At 43.0% G+C, this 22151-nt stretch overlaps 1 protein-coding gene across 1 annotated transcript in view; it reads right to left on the minus strand.

Moving 5' to 3' along the window:
* RGS22 (regulator of G protein signaling 22) overlaps positions 1-19074 on the minus strand; it is a gene marked incomplete at its 3' end in the record, with an annotated part of 106595 nt that extends 87521 nt beyond the window's left edge. The window contains exons 1-3 of the mRNA XM_080646489.1: positions 18994-19074; positions 18478-18506; positions 9733-9795 (exon numbers count right to left, since the gene is read on the minus strand). Coding sequence (XP_080502615.1) covers positions 9733-9795; positions 18478-18506; positions 18994-19018 — 117 coding nt within the window. The 5' untranslated portion in view covers positions 19019-19074. The remainder of the gene's footprint in view (positions 1-9732; positions 9796-18477; positions 18507-18993) is intronic.
* Between the last annotated feature and the right edge of the window lie 3077 nt (positions 19075-22151).

Genomic DNA, 22151 nt, shown 5'->3' on the forward strand with positions numbered 1-22151 from the left:
ATTAATTTATACTTTTAGCCGGGTTGTAAAAGACCTTAAACCCTCCTCCTTGGATTGGTCACTGTCCTAGGGGCAACATTGATTCTTTTAAGTTTTACTAAGAGATTGCTAGATATACTATAATTAAAATTTAATAAATGGCAGGATATAGTAAAATTAGAGTTAGAAATATATGTGTGTATAAGTACCCATATATGTGTGTGCATATATATTTTATTTATTTGTTTATTCATTCATTTTAATGTCAGATGATAGTACATGTCTAAAGTCTCACTATTTCCCTATGGAATCTAAAGTACATGGACAAATAGTGTTCAATATGAATGTCAGTCCACAGTTCAAAAGGGCTCAGGGCTAAGATTTACCCTCAAAATGACAAGTGTAGCTCATGGATAAGTAACAATATTTAGCAGTAAACTGTGAATAAGGTTTCTTCAATAAATATGTTTCATGGGTTACCCATTGCATCTGTCTTTCAAATATGGGATTCAAACAGGCATCAGTCACCTAAAAGTCAAATATTATCTCTGAAACTGACTATCACCTGACTAAACAGATTTTTGGTCAGGGCACATGTCCGGGTTTGGGGCTCAATCCCCAATAGGGGGTGTGTAGGAGGCAGCCCATCAATGGTTCTCTCTCATCATTGATGTTTCTCTCTCTCCCTCTCTCTTCCTCCCTCTGAAAAATCAATAAAAACATATTTTAAAATAAAAATAAAAATATTTTAAAAGCCCAGTTGCAGTAGATCTCTAAAGGTCCCTAATAGCACTATGATTCTTAATTTCTCAAAGTACCAAATAACTGACTCAGAGCTTCTCCCAGTTCACATATTTCAATAACAAAACTTTTCAATGAGAATGCCAATTATTGTCTTAAGCAAAGAGAATACAAGATGAATTACATATTGTCTCTGCCCTTGAAAAAACAAGTACATGGTCACTGATTTTTCCTTAAGATGAAAAGAGTAAACAAAATACTGAAATACTAAGTCGAAATTAATGTAACATGCAAATGTTAAAGGGGAAATCTTCCCACAAATATAGTAGTAATACTATCTAGTATAGTTATTGTACTTTACAAGGGTGTCAGCTAAACCCCAATATATCTAGAAAAGGATTAGCAGAATAAGTAAATGGAAGTAATGTTGGGCAAATTCACTTTTTGAAAATTTGAATTTTCAATTTTTTAATTTAAATATTGTTCAGCTAAATAATTGGGGTTTTTACGAAATAATCCCTAAGTGCCTTCCACATTTGATACTCCATCAGTCCATGATTGTCTCTCCCGCAAAAACAGACTTTCTGCTCTCTAATAAGCTCACCCAACTCCATTGTTCCTTTGTTAGTTCATTAATTTCTTCAATAAGTACTTATTGTATCCTTATTAAATATTATGATAGGTGATATGTTGCTACATTTAGTGAGCCAAGCCAGAGCATCCTCCATAAAGCCCCAACTCAAATGTGTGAGACGTGGACCCAGCCTCCAAGCATGCTGATCTAACCGAGGAAAGATGTGTGATGCACAGAGACCCTAAGCACTCACCTGCGTGGGGAATGGGCCCTGCAGCCAGCACACAGGTGAAATCAGATTCACGAAAAATTATCTCTTGAAGACACCCATAAAGTTCAATGTTGTCCTATCTCTCAAGAGGTTGATCACAGTCAGTGTTTCTGCTAGAATTGAAATGGGTCACTGATTCTTCAGTTAGGGACCAGATAAAAGCATTGGGCTTGTGCTTAAAGCTCATTATTCAAAAATGTGTATTTTTCACACTAGAATCTCCTCCACATAAGATGACTACACTCTGAGAGACAAGAAGGATGAGACCCACGGAGGGAATGGCAGGTCCTCGCCTTCCATCTCACACCTCCCCCAGGAATTCATGGATTGGTACATGTGGTTTTATGGACTGGTACAACAGACATCATCATCCTCACTTTTTATATCACCTTTGCTCTCTCTGCAGAGCACAAATAATTCATTTTGAGTAATAATGCATAAATATTGCAACTCCACTTTAACACATAAAAGCTACAATAGAAGTATGTACAGCCCAGCTGGTGTGGCTCAGTGGTTGAGCATCGACCCAAGCATCAAGAGGTCACCAGTTCAATTCCTGGTCAGGGCGCGTGTCCAGATTGCAGGCTCAATCCCCCATGAAGGGCCAGCAGAAGGCAGCCAATCAATGTTACTTTCTCATCGATGTTTCTCTCTCTCTCCCCCTTCTCTCTCTCTAAAACCAATAAAAACACTTAAAAAAAAAAGAAGTCTATACAATGTAGAGTGATGACACAAAAAGATTCATGAACTATCTTTAGGAAATAAGGAGGTGTGTAGAGAAAGTTGAGTCTTGAAGAATGAATTGGCATTCTCATCTGGTAGAGAAGAGAGAGAAGAGAATTCAGCAAAAGAAACAGCAAATGCCTCGAGACACAAGAGCACAAAAGAATGGGGCATCTGTGAGGAACTGCAAGCAGCCTGGCACGGCTGAAGCTTGGTATTCAAGGCGAGGAGAACGGAACACCAGCCTGGAGAGAACTCTAGCAGAGGACAAGGACCTTGCAGTGTGTGCTGTGGCTCTCAGCTTACTCTCCCAAATCAGTGGTTCTCCGAGCATGTGCCTGGGCCAGCAGCATCAGCATCACCGGGGAACCTGCTAGGAACGCCAGTTCTCGGGCCCCTCCCTCTAAGAAGAAACTCTGAGGATGGGACCCAGAATTCTGTGTTCAACGAGCCCTCGGGTGATCCTGACCCACGCTCCAGCTTGAGAATCGTTGCTTTAGGATGGTGGGGAGCCATGGAATCCAGGTTAAGACAAGCGTCAAAGCTGACTCTCGTGTGTATTCCAATATGGGCGGCGGGGTAGCCATCCCTATTTCACACACCGAGAAAGACCTGCTCTTTAATTATTATGCAAAATCCTGCCATCTGCTTCAAAAGAATCTCACACAGTGAGTTCTTTGCTTTCACCATTCCTAAGCTTACCTATAAGACTCCCCAAATTAGTTTAGTATGTGACCGTAAATGACGGGGGAGGTGTGGGAGACAGAAATGAATGTTGGAGGAAGTCTGAGGAGGCCAATTTAGAAAACACTCAGCTTCGAATCATGTAACAGGACAGGGCTTCAGTTTGGGCCTCAAACCCAATTCTCCACAAGCTGTCACAGACTGACCGCTCTTTAACTTACTTTCTTTCCTTACTTCAAGGGAGTCCTCTTCTAAATGCTCCAAAATGAATTGACCTGAAGTTGGTGAAAGCTAACTCTGTAGTACCAGTCATCTGAGTGTGAAAAATATTTTCACAGAAGAAACAAGTGCAGGAAAATATGTTTGCCACAATAAACTGCTGGCTCCACATTTCTTTGAAAAGAGGGGAGGGGACACCCCTGTAAATAATTAGTGATGGGCTCACACTGCCAGCCCAGCACCACTGAAACTTACAGGGTGCCAGATTATGTAGCTGAACAATATTTAAATTAAAAACTAATGACTAGGTTAATTTAATACATGTTTATCTCTGGTCCGACTCTGTCTCTACTAATTGAGCTCCAAAAATCTGTATTTTTAACATGCATACTACTCAGTGAATGAAAAACATCTGAACACTCGAATATAACAAATCAGTCACCAATAACAACTTCTTTTAATCTAAATTTTATTGTCATTTTAGATGTTGAACCGTAAACTATTTACTGGACTATTCACCAATGGGATGAAAGGAATAATGTGCCACATAAAATGCATAGAAAATATCCTTTGTCGATAAAATGAGTTTCATGAGTAATCTGAGTGCTTTATGTCTGAGCTACAATGCTTATCACCCATAGGCATATACTAGAGCTCCATCAACACCTTTAGCCAATCTCTGAGTTTTTACATTTTGTCAGGGATGACCAAGCCCTTCATCCCCCTTCATCCCACTCATTCTCCAAATCTATACCCTTCCTCTCTTTCTTTCTCTCTCTCACCCCTTACTGCACGATCCATCGGACATATATAACTTTCTCATAAAGCTGTAAGAAATTATAATAGTTTACAGATTTTTTTTTTTAAAGTGTGGAGAATCCGTCCAAAAAAAGAAGTTATGGTAAAATTCCAAAGGGACATAGCTAAGCACGGTCTGGCAAACACATGACATACCTATCCTTGCAGGGAGGGTATGGAGCAGGCCACCCCTTCAGCTTCTGCAAACCATAAATGTCACAAACATTCTAAACCACCCACAGAGGACCAACCTAAATCGGTATGTGGGCTCATCAACTCAATCCCACAACAGTCACTGAGCATAAAACACACAAAATAAAACCAAAAGGGGGAAAAAAATGTTTTCACACTATAGCCCAGAAGAAAACTTAATAAGCAAACACTTGTCCATAAAGAGTTGACAGCAAGAAACCTCCCAGACACCACATGAAAACAATATCTGAATGTGGACCTGGCGCCGGAACAAACGGAACGGAGTTATGAAAGCTGGGATTTGGAAAGTGCCATAATTATTTATAATAGCAGCAACTGTCCTGGATTCCCCTCATCAAGAAAATAACGTGGGGGCAGGCTACCAGCCACCAATTCTGGATCTCACAGCGCGTCCCAAGGGTGCCATGGCGTAATGGAAAGAAAGAGCGCAGGAGGCGGCACGCCTCATTCCCAGGCCCGTTTCTGCCACCAGCCAGTTATGGTGGTGCCAGAGCCGGGACCGGCCCTGAGCCGGTCTGCCTAGGGCTGGCCGGTACAGTGTGGGTTCTCCACTTCATGCAGAAAAGGTGTCACAACATGGGGCCAGGTGAAGCTTAGACGATGTTTGGTAAAGTTGGGGACGTGAACAAGAAAGGGCTGGGGAATGAGCCCGGGCTGGGCTGCTTTGGCTAGGGGCTTAATCACAAGGAACAACAGCCTGCAATTCGTGGAATCGAGAGTCTAGGTCAGTGGTCGGCAAACTCATTAGTCAACAGAGCGGCAGACCGTCGCAGTTTGCCGACCACTGGGCTAAGAAGTCAGAGAAAAGGGGGCCGTGGGGGGCAGGCTCAGGGAGGTTGCCAGGGATGACCTGCCACTGCCCACTGCTGCCCTGGTTGCAAGCTTCGTGGGGTCCCTTAGAGTTTAGGAGATGCATGCCTGTGGGGGAAGAAGGGGCGGGGAGAAGCAGGCATGCTCCTGGGAGGGAGAGCAGGCGCTGGGACCTTCGTTTTGAGGGATTTTAAAGGATGAATGGTTAAGGAAGATCTTAGGAGAGGATCTCAACAGAATATTCATCAGCTTTATGGCTGATGGACCAAAATGAGGTTTATTCTCTAACTTCGTTGTCCTTCGGTGTGGTTGGCAAATGGCACTCATTGGATTTCTGTATCTGTCTCCCTGAGTAGGGTGGCTGGGGAGGAGAAGTGCAAACCATTTACTCTGAAGTGTCCCTGGCTTAGGGAAGAGAGGATTTACTAGGTGGCTGAACTGCTGTTCCACTATATGTCTCAGTTTCCCAATCGGCTTGTCCTGGCTCACTAGCCTGTCTCAATGGGACCTTGGGCATGTCAACTTCTGATACAGAAGTATCAGAAATCTAGATGACCTGCCAAAACCGGTTTGGCTCAGTGGGTAGAGCGTCGGCCTGCGGACTGAAGGGTCCCGGGTTCAATTCCGGTCAAGGGCATGTACCTTGGTTGCAGGCACATCCCCAGTGGGAGGTGTGCAGGAGGCAGCTGATTGATGTTTCTCTCTCATTGATGTTTCTAGCTCTCTATCCCTCTCCCTTCCTCTCTGTAAAATATCAATAAAATATATTTTTTTAAAAAAAAGAAATCTAGATGACCTAAGATTTTTAGATTGAGAATGTTATAGTATACATCTATACATATTCTATATATCTCAGACTTAGATTGTAGGGGAGTATTGGGAGGGGGTGGTAGAAGAGGGGAGGCAGAAGAAGAGAACATTAGAAGGCTTATTTATTTCTCCCCTCTAACATAAAAAATTTTTTTAAAGAAGACTTATTTATTTCACAAGTATCTTACATGGGAGATGCAGAAATAAAAACATAATCATCCTGCAGCAGCTTTGGGAGATACAGAAGAAAGAGACCTATCCTTGGTCTCAGGAAATTTACAATGTAGCTCCTGAGATAAAATAAAGAGAAGGAATTAATCACACGCTCTTTAGTTAGAAAAGTCTAATCTGCCACCCAATTCCTGAGTGCCCTATAAATTATTTCCCCAGATGGTTTCCTAACCTACACCTGACTATCACCAATCACGGGGCGTTTACTCCTTCACAAGCCAACCCATTCTCTTGTTAGAAAACCAACCTTAAACACCTTTCTCCTAGTACATACAAATCCATTTTCTCAGAAATGCTGGAGGCCCTGGTTCTGCCCTCTAGCTTCATAGACTATGTCAACTCCTCTTCCTCAAGCAGATCCTCAAATACTATACCAGTATGTGGAAAGAGCTGCTCCATTCCAACCCCTCTGTGCATCCCCAGCCAGGTTCAATACCCACAGTCCTTTCAACCCGTCCTCATCTACCGTGGTTTCCAGAGCATCAGCTGAGTCTACCCGAGTCCAGTTTGGCAGGACAACTCAATATATGGCACTACGAACGGAACACGATATTCCAAATGTGGGCTGCCAGTTATATCCAATTTAAAAAAAACAACATTTACTCCGTGCTCCAGACTAATATTTTCTTGATCGTAACTGCACTTTTATTAACGCACCCTAAAAACCCATTAGCTTTGTTTGTTTTAGCCCATTTCAGATGACCGTGATAGCAATGAGGCCAGATTCTGTCACAGATAGTGACCCAAACTATCAGTTAATCCCTCTGTTGCCAGTTCTAGAGTCATTAAAGGGCAGTAGGGCACGCTTTTGAGCCATGTGGGCCTGAGTGGACAGCCATTTACTAGCTCAGTGACCTAAAATTGGAAAAAAAAAAAAAAAACCACTGGTTCACTTGCCATGTTTCATTCAAGTCTCTGATTTTTCAAAGTCAAAGCCGATGACAGATTGGCGTGGCACAGATTACCCTCCAGATTAATAAAGATCCACCCATCTAATTAAAGAGTGATGTCCCTCATGTTCCAGGAGTAGGAGATGAGATGGTCTAGCTATGAAGGCAAAGGAAAGAGAAGTACCAGCTCTGGCCCAGGCACGTTATATATACGGCCTCATTCACAACAAAAGGTAAGACAGTTCTATTGCTTTCATGGAGAACAAAAATCAAGAAATTGAGGAATTAAGAAATGTGTCTAAGACCACAAGGGTGATGAGTGGAAGAGCTGGGCTGAAACTCCGTTCTGCCTCCTCCTGTGGCTAACCACTGCACGGGGACATGAGCACAGGACGAGGACGTGGTTAAGGGGGGTGGGGATACACAGGGGAGGCAGGGCGGCTGTGTTAGGCACGAGTCTATGAAGCTAGAGGCAAAGCTAGAAAAGTTAGGTCGAGGCCAAATTGCAAAGGGTCTTGAGTTCCATACACAGGAATTTGGACTTCAATCTGTAGGCTATTGAGAATCAACCCCTGCTGGCTATGGTTAGTAAGCCATCCAAATATTGGAAAACTAATCTCAGAGACAATAATTAGGGCTTTAGAGATGTTTTAGAAAGCAGCACCCGTGTATTGGGTCTATGGTTTTAGACGGAGTTGGGAGGGAAAGTTTTCTGAACAGGAGTGGTTAAGTCAGGAAGAAAGTGATACACATATCTGAGGGAAGAGCCTTCCAGGCTGAAAAGCCCTAAGTACACTGGCATATTCCAGTCTGAGAAACGTGAAGAAGGCCAGTTAGGCTGGAAAAGAACTATCAAGGGGAAAACGAGTAGGAAATAAAGTTCAAGAGATGCCAATAGCCAGATCATACAGGATTTGGGATTTCATTCTTAGTGTAATGAGAAGACACTAAACAGAGTTTTGAGCCAGAGGTAACATGATTCAATTATTATTATTATTTATTAAAATCATAATACATTACATTTATGGTTCCCTAACATACCTATCTATAACTATACCCCCCAAAAAAAGAAATTAGTTTGGCATATTTATTCTCAGTAAACCCATGCCAGCTTCTAATTCTTAGCTAAGCACTGATAAACCAAACATTACTAATCTCTTCTAGAATCTTGCCAGGAACTTGGTTTAGAATCCATCATTCCTTCTCCTCAGTGCCTTTTGGAAACCTGTGACAACATTTCCCCTTCTCCCATCTTGTGCTGTGAAGCATGGGGAGTCAATAGGAAGACTGTGTGGTACCAAATGTAGTTGCAAAGAGGGAGAGAGGGAGGGAGGGAGGGAGGGAGGGAGGGAGGGAAGGAGGGAAGGAGGGAGAGAGGGAGGGAGAGAGGGTGGGAGGGAAGGAGGGAGGGAGGGAGGGAGGGAGGGAGGGAGGGAGGGAGGGAGGGAGGGAGGGAGGGAGGGAGGGAGGATGTAAAAGCAGAAGCAGTCCAGGTGGGCTGCATGAAATATATGAAAGCTAGAGATAAAGGTATCAGTTGGAGTGGGATGAAAACCATGATTGCATAGACAGAGTTCAACAGAAATCACTCTGTGATTTCACATAAAGCCTGAAAGAAAACACACACAAAATGGAAACATGTATTCTAACTGGATGGCAGGACTATGGCTGATTGTTTTTCGCACGTTTTAGGTAAATTTTCTATACTACTGTTATATGGCTTCTGTCATTTTTTAAGTTAGACTTTTTTAAAAAGGAAGGCAGGCAGGGGAATTTATTTTCTGAAGCAAGTGAGAGTCAAGATAATCATAAATCTTGAGACAATGAAATGCAAATCTTGAGAAACTGAAGTCAGACCCAATACAGAAAATTTTGTTTTACTTTTAAACAGCTTTATTGAGATATAATTGTTGTCTTGAAAATAATTCTTAAAAGTGTGACCTTCTTGAGAGGTGAGATCACAAAGCCTGATAAACAGTGAAGCCCTTCACCCCTCCTGGCTGAGTCCGCTACCCTTCCCGACTACTCTTTTCACAGAATTCATATATATATTGATTTCAGAGAGGAAGGGAGAGAGAAATACACATAGAAACATCATTGATCGGCTGCCTCCTGCATGCCTCACACTGGGGATCGAGTCTGCAACCCAGACATGTGCCCTGACCGGGAGTAGAACCGTGACCTCCCAGTTCATGGGTCGATGCTCAACCACTGAGCCACACTGGCTGGGCTTCTTACATTTTTTTATATTCTATCCTTACCACCTCTGTTCGAAACCTAAAATGGTGCCAGTTATAAACGTATCAGATTTAGTACAGAACTCTTTTGATGATTAGAAAAACTCTAGCTTTCTGCAACACAAATAATTCCTAAATATGACTCAAACCCAAATTATTAACTCCATAAAAAGATACAAATGTACGTAAATTTTTTAATTAATATATATATATATATATATTTTTAAATCCTTACCCAAGGATATGTTTATTGATTTTAGAGAGAGGAAAGGAAAGAGAGAAAAAGAGGAAGAGAGAGGGAGAAAGAGACATCAATCGGCTGCCTCCCCTGTGCCCTGACCAGGGATCAAACCCACAACACCCTGTCGGGGATGGAACCCACAACCTTTCTGTGCACAGGACCACGGAACAATGCTCCAACCAACTGAGCCACACCAACCAGGGCTATATTTTTTAAAAATATTATCCCTGATAAAATTTGTCTTACATGATAACCCAGTGATTACAATATTTTTTGATAATATAGTCAATAGAACATAATAATACACTCACTGGAAGGCTTAGGAATTCATTAAAGTAGTCCACAAGGAAATCATCTGTTGCCAAAGAATCTTCCTAAAAAAAAAAAAGAAAGAAAAAAAACCATAAAAATACAATGTTATGCTTATACTAAGACGTTTTAAAACATGCCAATATTATTCTCTAATTCTGCTATCAATATGTAGATCTTCAGTCAGTCCACATTGAATCCTCATTGTAGGCTGAGCAAAGTGCTACAACCTCTGAAGGGAGAAACTGGAAAATAAAGTGGAGCAGACCCTTAAAATGTACTAGCCAATGTACTAGGTGGGAAACAGAACATGTGAAAATATAGCACACTTAAATGAAACATCAACAAATACAAAATACTACACATGGTCAATTTCCCACAGGCTTATTCAAATATATACTAGTATTTAATAAAAATAAGGGCAGAGCAGTAAAGACAGAACCAGTGACTTGGGGGTAACATGAAATTGCCTAATGTAAGTGTTAAGCGAAGTGAAGAAAATATTGTACTGCTTCCCTCTCAGAAAGAGATACTTCAGGGATGTGGGGGCCTGCAGAACTTTTGCATGAAGAAACTTTGACAATGTATGTGTTCAAAGAGTAAAGATTGTATACGTTTTTTCCATAACTATTTCATCCCCCAATGTAGTCACTTTTAAAGTTGGCAAAATTGGAAAGCCACTGCCAAGAGCAAATTCTCTCTTCCAAATAAAACACCTTATTTTATTAGTAATTGTTTCCATTGTGTCAAAAGCACAACATGGCATACTCTGTTGTATAGTACATGTGTTTATTTTGTTATTCATGATTATTTTTCAATTTCACAAATCTAACATGAAAGTTGATAACATGACAATGCTATTATTTCCATATGGCTGATTACTTTCTTTTAATACTGACCAATTTTTTTCAAAATGTTTTGAAGTACAGCGTAAAAGTAGAAGAAACAATAGTATATTAACACCTACTTTAAAAAATAGATTTCCACCTCTAGCTGGTTTGGCTCAGTGGATAGAGCATTGGCCTGCGGACTGAAGGGTCCTGGGTTCCATTCCAGTCAAGGGCACATGCCTGGGTTGCAGGCTCGATCCCCAGTAGGGGGCATGCAGGAGGCAGCCAATCAATGATTCTCTCTCATCATTGATGTTTCTATCTCTCTCTCCCTCTCCCTTCCTCACTGAAATCAATAAAAAATAGACTTCCAGGGTAATTTATTTAGGTAATTGTAGGATTGAGATGGAGTTATAATCACTTACAGGATTTATACCAAGGAACTTATTAAAATCTGAACTGATGAAAATCACAACAACAAATGTAGGATCTCATAAACCTACCACCGCCATAACGGCACCTTAGTAATATATTCTCAAGGTTCTGTTTGGTAAAGATCTAATAAAGCAGAACAAGGAGGATAACATTTGGTGGCAGCTATAAGGTGAATAACCTTTCAAATTTTACCTTTCCAAATTACTTTAATCTTCTGGACTTTATTTATTGAACTATGTAGTTTCTGCTAACTCTCAGGAGAAATCAATTGAATTCAGTAAAAATGTTTTGATCTCTCAGGTCGAAAGCACTGTGCCACGGTAAGGGTGGCCAAGTCTGCACTACAGGCTCATGATCACAAACCTGCAGATGGAAGAGTAGTTTTCATTGCAACAGTAGTGGAGTGCAGTCCCTTGTTAGTTTTTTCTAAAATAGACATTTTTAATTTTTAGCTGTAAAACAGAATGTGCATTTCATAGTCAGATAAACCTTATTATTGCCTAGAACAGCCGTGGGCAAACTACGGCCCGCGGGCCGGATCCAGCCCGTTCGGCTGTTCTATCCGGCCCGTGGAGCCGAAAGAGCGGAGGGTTCTCTTGCTCTCCCCTCCGCTCCTTTACTTTGAATTTATATTAGTTCACACAAACACTCCATCCATGCTTTTGTTCCGGCCCTCCGGTCCAGTTTAAGTACCCATTGTGGCCCTCGAGTCAAAAAGTTTGCCCACCCCTGGCCTAGAATGTGGCCAGCACATGGCCAACAATTTCTAGATAACCCTCAGCTTCATATAGTCATTCCCAGATGACTCACTTCTAAGAGACTCCAGCTCAACGCTTTGCAAACTATCTGTGAAGAAGTACCTGTTTTGTTTTGTTTTTCCCCCCTAATCTATTTCAGATAACTTTTGTAAAATACAGTTAAGAATGAATTACTAGAAAATGAAATAAAATATATACATAATACAGGACCATTTTGAAAAATTAAATTCAATAGATACGAACATACTCTGTCAAATTACCATAAAATTTCTGTTTCCTCTCAATATCTGAACTCATCTGTACAGGAATTGGTACGTCTCTGGTGCTACCAGCCTGCAGCCCAAGTACTACTTGGCACTGCCCTAACTAACCGCTCGGGGAGCAGTTTGCTTCCAGGTCCCCCAGAAACCGAGCCACACTGCGGGAGCGTTTCCTGGGCCTTTAGTCACATCCTCAGGTTTGCACTCACAACCGTGGAAATTTCAAAGTATCACTCAAATACATCAAAACCTGTATTTCTTTTCTGAAATGGTACCTCAGTTTCCACCAGTATTCAACATCAGTGCTTCTGCTGGTGACAGGGCAGGTGCAATGGAAGGAAGTGTAGTCTACCAGTGCCCTCTGCTCAGTCCTCTGTCCCACTTCGATGGGCAGGCCGGCACGTCGCTAAACAAATGAGCATAGTTTCCCATTGCAGTTCTACTAATTCAGTGTGCCCCGGGATTGTGTTGCATTAGTAACAAAGGCTCTTGTGATGCAATGAGGATCTGATAAAGGTTTGTTCTCAAAACCTTTAATTAAAAAAAAATTAAATGCCTTGATCTGAAGTAGCTCAGTTACTCTCAGTAAGTTTCCACAATTCAGTCACATGGTTGTATTAAAATGAACTAAGTCTCCACATTCAGGTTTAATATCTATAATATTACAAGTGTAATATGCAAATCGACCGAATAGCCGAACAGCAGAACAACCATCTGCACAATCACGCTATGACATGCAATGGTGCCAGGCCAGCCAAGGCAGGTGCGATGCAATTGGTCGGGGTTGCGGGGGCCCACTATTGCCCCACAATCACCCCACAGAGGGAGGCCCAGGCCATCAGCCAGGGGGCGATTGATGGGGGGGAAGGGGCTCCGCAATCGCCCCAAAGAGGGAGGCCCAGGCCACCCTCGGTGGGGCGATCCATGGGGGTGGGGGGCTCTATGGAACCGGGGAACTGGGGGTGTGTGGCAGTGGACGCGGGCAGCACCAGGCCAAGGTGGGGGCGGGCGGGCGGCAGAGGATGGGGCCCTGGGGCTGCGAGGGCCCTGGCAGCTGGGGCTGGGAGGCAGCCGGAGTTGCAAAGGCCTACCCTTGCACAAATGTTGTGCATCGAACCTCCAGTGTTTCAGATAACTGGTGATGGTTAATGACGCAATCAGGAAGAAAACTGAGTTACAATCAGTTCTTCCATTACACCATTCCATTAACCTGACTGCAAAATTTGCAACCCAGATTCTCTGCTCAATGATGCAATGGAAGGTGGAAACATTTCTTCAGAAGTGAATACACAAAATTGCAACCTGTTTTTTCATGTATTACAGGTGTGCCTTTTCCTTTTTAGTCCAAACTTCTCAAAGTTCTTCCTGAAAGAAGGTTAAGCAAAATAGCTTATATGAGTTTGCTAATTATGGTAGGTAATTTTTTTCCTTAAAAAGTTATTTTTCTGCACCTTCAAACCAGATAAACTACAATTACTTTACAACTGTAAAAAAAAAAAAAAAAAAAAAAAAAGGAAAAGAAAAATATACATTAAAAAAAATGTATAAACAGGAACGAGGACATAAAAGAAAGAATATAACAAATGCCACAAGAAAAGTACACTATAAACCATTTTCTCCCAAAGGAGGAAAAGGTATTGTCTAGTAGGAGGAATCAGCAAATGGGAAAGATGGCATTTGAAATGCATTTTAAATAATTTCAAAATCCATGAAAGCAAAACAAGTAAATGTGGTCAGTTAGCTAATGGCAAAAACAGAAAAACAATCCAAGCTTCCAACTTCCTTTCATGCTAAATCAAAGCCATTTATCTAATTTCCGAGGTAGAATCCTAAACGGTCACCTTTTAGATTGGGAATGCTATCATCAATCGGGGGATAGGATAGACCATACTTCCAAAAGTATACCTATTTTTACTTCTTACTAAAATTTTGTTTCCCTTTCCTAAATAAACCAATCACTAGACCACAGCTTCCCACCAGCTGTACAAGGACACATATCGGTATGCTGGACTCCAATGGGTCAAGTAAAGGTGGACCTCTTCAGTCCTCAAGGCAACCAGCACCGCACACATGACTGGAGCTCCCGGGATGGTGATCTCTGAGCAACCGTGTTTGGGACTCCTCAGATCCAATTCCCTCCCCTAGAGATGGTGATTTATGAGCCTCATCCCACACCCACGGCTCCTCTGTCAGACACTGAACGTAGCCAGGGAGTTGCTCAAGCCCCTGGATGTGGATTTATTGGCTAGCTACAGAACATACCACTGCCCCACGACACTGCTGGAGGAGTTTCCATCAGAGGTGTCCAAGAAGACAGTACACAGCCGGAGGTGCTGACAGCTTGGAGGAAAGGAGGATGGGATCTCCTGGGAGGCTAAGGTGATGGCCCCAAATCATTGCATTCATATATATCGCATATTTCTGTCTGCTGGCAACTGATAGATCCTTGTAGTAGCATCCAAGCTAGTCACAGGTCATTGCTCAAAAAAATTATGTATATATTGCAATAAGAGTTTGATCATTATTTTGAAATATTTTTATATAAAAATCTTTATTGATTTCTAATTCTATTTGTTTATCCTTAGAAATTTTAACATATTTGTCATGAAAAAAGAAAGAACTGTTAAATTTTAACTCTTAGAAATTTGAATGGTAGTAAAAAAATAATCCAAAAAATGTTAATACGTGTTAGGTGATACAGTGTCTCATCAATAGAGACTATTCAAGGATTTTACAAGGATCACAATTAAAAAGTCTTGATTAGGAATTGCATAAAATTATTTCAAACATAAAATCTGATATTAAAAAGTTATGTGTTTATGTATGGCTCTAAGAAGATAACTGTAGAAGTCACAGTAGCAACCTTGTATAGATTTAAAACATTAACAATAACAATAAAAGTCCTTGTCTCATGTATAGTGTAGTTTCCTTCAACTGCAGCAGTACATAAAAGCAAACAGCAGTGCCTTTCCAGGGATCACCCAATAGGTCCTAGCCTTTTTTGTCTGTCAGTAGAGATAGAAGAGCTACAGACACATAGTTAACTATAAGACAAAGAGAAATTTACATTTTATTTACAATTGTGTTCATTTAGAAATAAAATAAAACATCAATAATAATAAACAACAGTTTGTAATCACTTACTAAAAAAAAGTTATGTACCCCCAAAATAAAATTAAGGAAATAATTCCATTTGCAATAGAATCAAAAAGAATTATTTAACCAAGGAGGCAAAGACTTGTATACTGAAAACTATATATCATTGCTGAAAGAAATTAGAGTAGACATAAATAAATAGAAAGACATACCATGTTCATGGATTGTTAAAATGACAATACTACCCAAAGCAATCAATTTATAGATATAATGCAATCTCCATCAAAATTTCAATTATATTTTATTTTTTGCAGAAATAGGGGGGAAAAAAACACCTAAATTTCTTATGGAATCTCAAGGGACCTTGAATAGCCAAAACCATCTTGAAAAAGCATAAAGTTGGAGGACTCACATAATCTGATTTCAAAACTTACTACAGTAATCAAAACAGTGTGGTAATGGCATAAAGACGAACATATAGACCATTGGAATAGAACAGAGAGTGCAGAAATAAATCTTCTCATATACCATCAAATGATTTTCAACAAGACTGCCAAGCTGATTTAGTGGGAAAACACTCTTTTCAACAAATGATACTAGGAAAAACTGGCTATCCACATGCAAAAGAATGAAGTTGGTTCCTTACCTTATATTATCTACAAAAATTAACTCAAAATGGATCAAAGATCCATGTAAGAACTAAAACTATAAAATACTTAGAAGAAAACATAAGGACAAATCTTCATGATTTTGGATTGGCCATGCATTCTTACATGACCACATTTAGCTGCAAGGGAAACTAGACAATGTAGACTTTATGTCTAGTATATATTATGGAAAAGGGTAGAATGGATTTGGGGGAACAAGAGATCTTTGCCACATACTTTTTTTCTAAGAATATTAATGAGAAAAATATTTTTAAAATTCTGAAAAACAGAGGGAAATATATATATGCAAGACATATGAATTATTTAATCGACAGATAATACTTGGTGACATTATGAATTTGAGGATTTAGTCACAAACTGGTCTCAGCTGAAATTTTCCCAGAGTTCAAAAGCAGTCTGGACGAGTTTAGGTTGGAAAGGTTTCATGGAGGAGATGAGCTGGGTGGTGAAGAATGTGCAGGATTGTGAAATAGATGGGATAGGGCAACTGAGAGGAAACTTGACAGCAAAGGCAAGGAGGCTAGCAGGGCAGTTTGGCTGGGGCAGAAGCATGTGGAAGTACTTTATAAACCAAACACAGTATGAACGTCGTCTTTACCATACAGAAGGGATCGGGAGGTAAGGTGAAAGAAGGCTGAAGCGGTCCAGAAAACCTTGAATATGGAAGGGAGGCTTTTGTCCTTCTGGCTCTGCCAGTTACTAGATGTGTGGCCTCAGGCCAAGTCGAGCTCTGGGACTTCCTCATCTGTGAAATGTGGGTGATAACCACCACCCAACAGAGTTGCTTTGAGGTTAAATACTAGCATGTAGTCAGCATTCAATAAATAGGAGGATTAAGAAAAGATGTGAGTAGTCGAGTAACATGGTAATTTTTTAAAGAGTTAGTAGCAATCTGGTAGCCAGGGTAAGAGTGACATGAGAAGGAAAATCTAAAGTTAGACCGCAAAGCAATCTCACCCGGCACAGCTGATGCACAGAGGTTTGCACTTTATGCTTTAGGCAAAGAAAAACTGGAGTTGGCAGAAGGAATGTTGGAGGCAGTGATATCAGCTAGGAGCATTGCCAAAGTGCAGTCCCAGTATTGCCCAAGTCCAGGCGGGCCTGAAATAAGACAGTAGCTGTGAGGATGGAGAAAAAGATCTGGCTGTGAAAGGAACTTGCAGGAGCGAGGTGAAGGGAAGGAAAGCAAAGCTCCGGCTTAGCTGCCTGTATTTTCTTGGTTTTTGATAATTCTCTTAGGGAGAGATAAGTTCAGTTTAGACTGCTGAGGTGATGCAGGGACATCCAAATGATGAAGGCTCCCAATTACCCAATGGATGTAGAGTCCTGACAGAAGAGATGTCTGGACCAGAGGTGTGTAAGTTTGGAAGCCCTGTGAAATAAGGGTAGCTGAAACTAACAGAAGAGGAGCTCCCCCTGAAGAATCCTGAAGGTCAACACTTTCACCAGCAAAAAAAAAAATAGAGCCAGAAGTGGGGGGACATAAAATGAGAGATGGAAGAACTGGGAGATAGCGGCCTCAAAGGAACCAAGAGGAGGAGGAATGACTGATAGAGGCTTCAACAGTTACAAAGCCCTGCAGAGATCAGCCGACTGCTCCAAGGTTAAGCGTGATGTTGCTGAGGGCTCTTCGGAGCACGAATGCTGGAGTTGCCTGGGAAAGATTAGCTGGCCCAGACAGGCTGATCGCTGGCTGGAATGAAGAATATAGTTCAGGAGGCAGCTTAAAGGAATTTGCCGCTTACACAGCTACACCCCGGCAATGAGAAGATGGAGGCGTGGCTGACATCCTCTACGTGCCTCTCGCTCTTGGTCTCTCTCTTAGTAGCAGACCAAAGGCCTGGAAGGGCGAACGCCAAAGGTGCTAGCAGGCACAGCCCTAACCCTCTCCTCTCAGAGCCCCTGCTAGACTGTGAACTTTTCAAGATGTACCCTCAGCATTGATCACTACACTGTGAATTTAGAAGGTACTCGTGCTCGTTGAATAAAAAGCCAAAAGCAAATAAGATAACTGGCCAACGGGAGAAATAAGTGCCGGAGGTCGTAAGCAAATAATACAGAGAAGTCCTTATAGCTCTTGAGATCCAGTTCAGACGAGAGCAGGAGTTAAGCTCTGCTCCCTCCTGTCTAGCTGCTTCGCCTTGGGCAAGTTCATCAAATCCACAGTAAGAAAGACAGGAAAACCCATCCTCACTGTAGTACTTGCCTACATGACAATATACATGATGTACTTGGCAAAGTACTCACTGTTACTCAACTCTCCAGAAGTCTGACGTGAAAACGTTTAGTACATTTTTAAAGGAATCATAACTATAAGTTGACCACTTATGTCCAATCAACACAATCAAATGATGTTTACTACAACCAGGAACTGCACAGCCACATCACGATAAAACCATGGATATAAAACTTCTCAGAGAATTTCATTAAAGCGTTTAGAGAAATTCAATGAGGCCACTTATGTAAACAAACTTGAACATCCACTGCAAAGGTCAATTAGCCCCTTCTTAAAAATGTACCTGTAAAAAGGTCTTGTACTCGGTCAGCACCATGGTCACTAAGCCAAAGCTTCTATTACACTCATTTGGCAAAGAAAAGAAGGAAAGAAAATATACAGCTTGTTTTCTACACGTATGATTTGCTATTTAAAAATAAAATAAAAGCCAGAGGAAAAATAGCAGGCCTCCAAATCGTACTTACAAAGTCTGCTTCTGTCAGAGTTGGTGGCTCTGAAACGAGATAAAATATGACATTATCTCACTCAAATCGGATTTCCTTTGAAAGCAAATGAAATCACTTGAGACGGCACCTCGCCCTCCTTTCCCCAGGGGCAAGCTCAGCGCCACGTGAGCCCTCCGTGCACCTCCTGCACATGGAGTGAACTTGACGCTGGAGTTCGAGGTCAAAGTGGGGGCAAGGCCTCTGGAGCCCGCGGGGTCACGGATTCCCTGTGAGGGCTCCAGTTCCAGCTCCAGCTCCACAGCGAAGAATTAAGCAAATTAGAAGACCCTGGTGCCATTGAGGCAGTGTCCGCGGGGGACGCGGTGGGGGTGGGGAGAAGAGGCGTTGAAAATCGTAACAACACGCTCTGGGGAAATGGCGGGGGGCGTTTTTCGGTGCCTGGGAGCGGGGCCGCGGGGCGGGGACAGTGACACGGGCGGGAGCGTCGGGGTGGAGGCGCCCGTCCGCCCGGCCCCCCGCGGGACGTCCACCTACCAGCGGTGAGCCGCTTCTCGGGCATGCCGCCGCCCTCGCGCTCCGGGCGCCCGCAGGGCCGTCAGGGCCCCATCGGCGTCGTCGGGCCCAGCGCCCCACCGCGCCGCTCAGCCCCCGGGAGCGCAGCGGACGCGGAGACGCGGCCCGCCGGTGCGGCCCCGCCTCGCCCGGGTTGCTATGGAGCTTAGACAATGCGGGCGCGGAGCAGCGGGCGGCCGGGGGCCTGGGCGCCTGAGGCCAGGACGGTGACCAGGCTTTTCGGGGGCCCCAGGCCGCCGCCGAGAGACGGGGACCACGCGCGCCCCGAACCCACCGGGCGCGGCTCCCCTCCCCCCCGCCTAGGGCCCTGAAGACGCGCGTCGTTACAGGCCGGTTCTCCCCAAATGAGAGGCCGGCTGCACCGTCCAGGCCGTTGGATGACCCACAAAGAAAAGAGCCCCTGGCAAGAGGGTGCGGACTGGGGACCGGACCGCGGGCCCTGAGAAGAAGAGGGAGAAGCGAACCGTGGGCCCAAGGGTTTTCTGGATAATGAAAGAGGACATTCGACACGCATCTCTTGAGTTCACTTCCAGTTGTATGAATAACAAGCGAATATTATTCATGTGCTCTAGGAAGCAAGTGTGAAGCCAGATCTTTCCCGGATTTTTACTCCAGTTGGTTAGGACTGCTGCATTTTCAAGATATCGAAGCTTTAAAAATTACCCGAGGAGGCCATTGTAGAGGGGACAGTAAATTTAGGATGCTTGTAGTGTATGTCCCGGAAAAACTTAGGTTGGGTTTAAGTGAAAAGTGAAATTTGAAACAACTTGTAATTAGAAAAAAAATGAACATTTAAGTCATGGTCAACTCAAATTTCTGGCCCAGCCCTCCCCTTTGAGCCCAAGAACCATAAATCCATCTGCTTGCTGTACACCATGCTGGCTTTTCCTCGCATGCTCCCAAATCCAAATGTCCAAAAGGAAATCTACATTTTCCTGTTCCTCATCTTCAAATTTCACCTTCCTACGAAAACTCCAAGTTCAGTGTGTAGTACCAAGTGGCTCAAAGCAAAAACCACATACTCAGCCAAGTACTGGGTCCTAATTCTGTGGGAGGTTAAGTAAGAAGCTAGGGAAGTTCCTTGACAGGTGGAATAAGGGAAATTGAGACAAAATAGTTAAACAAGGCCACACAATTTACAGTCAGCTAATCACAGGGTTTTATCTCTCCCAACTGAGGGCACTTAGGAGCAGCAAATGGTTTACACATTCCAGACCTTGCCTGGGTAGACCGGCTTCAGTCCTGGACCCCCTTCAGTAACGTTCTTTAATAATAAAACCAGCCAGAAAATAACCCTAACCCCTCTCTATACACAGTTTGACGAAACCAACATATTGAAGGACACACCTGCAAAGCTAATGAGTATTCTGTTGGGACCCTCCTCTGAGACTTGCCCTAGGATCCCCACTGACCAGAGAGAGAGAAAAAGCCTCAAGACAAAGAAGCTATGGGCCACACGCCCAAGTCTTGTCTCTGCTCTTTTTCTGAGGTCCCTATGAGACTTGCATTCAGGGGGCAGTGGGCAACAGCAGCTGGTCCTGGGCTTACCCCCTGAACCTGTCTCTAGGGCCCCTTTTCCTCTGAAGTACCAGTGAGCTCACTTCTGTCACTGTCACTTTAATTTCTCAGGGAGCCAAAGCAGTCCCACCTAGACTCTCTCCCGTTGCTGCTTCTATCCTAAGCCTTTCCTTCGTTTCACTGTCCCCAGCTTTAATAAACATACTCTACCCTCAGCGCACGCTCTCTCGCAGTGGTCGGCAGACTGCGGCTCGCGAGCCACATGCGGCTCTTTGGCCCCTTGAGTGTGGCTCTTCCACAAAATACCACGGCCTGGGCGAGTCTATTTTGAAGAAGTTGTGTTAGAAGAAGTTTCAGTTTAAAAAATTTGGCTCTCCAAAGAAATTTCAATCGCTGTTCTGTTGATATTTGGCTCTGTGGACTAATGAGTTTGCGCACTGCGCTGGAGTAGAGTATGCCCACGCCTAGTATCACTGCTGTTTTTCTCCTAAACTGTCAGGGACCCCACGAAACTTGCAACCAGGGGAACACAGGGCAGGAGCAGCTCACCCGGGACTTATCCCCTGAACCTATCTCCAAGGCCCCCGTTTCTCTGACTTTTTCCTATTGTTTCTTCTACCTTAAGCCCTTCCTTTGTTTTATTGGCCCCAGCTTTAATAAGCACACTCTCAAAATCCCCTGGACTGGAATAGTGAAATCTTTCCTACACAAAGTCAAGAACCCACACACTACCAGTGGGACCTGCTCCAACAATTCTACCTTAAGGGTTTTTTTGTTTTGTTTTGTTTTAATATATTTTTATTGATATTTTACAGAGAGGAAGGGAGAGGGATAGAGAGTTAGAAACATTGATGAGAGAGAAACATCGATCAGCTGCCTCCTGCACACCTCCCACTGGGGATGTGCCCGCAACCAAAGTACGTGCCCTTGACCGGAATCGAACCTGGGACCTTTCAGTCCGCAGGCCGACGCTCTATCCACTGAGCCAAACCGGTTTCGGCGACCTTAAGGTTTTTGGGGATCTGTAAGATTCTCTCCTCCCCCACTAATAATCACAGCCTTAGCACAGGCACCCATTTGGACTGTTGTAAAAACTCCAAAAGTTGTTCCTCTTATAGTCTTTTCTCTCAGTAGAGTTCCCCTTAAATCCATCCTCCATGCTGAAAGCAAAATAATCTATCTAAATGCAAATCTGACTTCCTTAAAACCTTCAGTGACTCCATACTTGCCTCCTACAGTGAGAGTGGGGTGGGGGGTCTCTAATGGCAGCCAGGAGCCTGCAGGTATGTGAATGCTTAGGCAAGGAGTAAGACAATGGGGGGCTTGTATTGCAAGGAACCATAACACCTGCCTTTTCAGTATTACACAGACCAAGACAAATAAACCACTACCTTGGCCAAACAGAATCAGAAGGCCAAATGAAGTTAAGGGAGAGTAGAAGAACAGAAAAGTAAAGGGAGGTGGAAGAAACATGTCATGAAGGGCTTTGTGGGCCCCGAGTGAAATTCAAACCATAGGGTTTTTGAATGGAGAAGTGCCCGTAAGTAATTTTACCTTTATTTGTACCCGTAAGTGATTTTACTTTTATTTGAAAAGGATCA

The sequence above is a fragment of the Plecotus auritus genome (genome assembly GCF_963455305.1).
Source record: "Plecotus auritus genome assembly, chromosome: 11".
NCBI lineage: Eukaryota > Metazoa > Chordata > Mammalia > Chiroptera > Vespertilionidae > Plecotus > Plecotus auritus.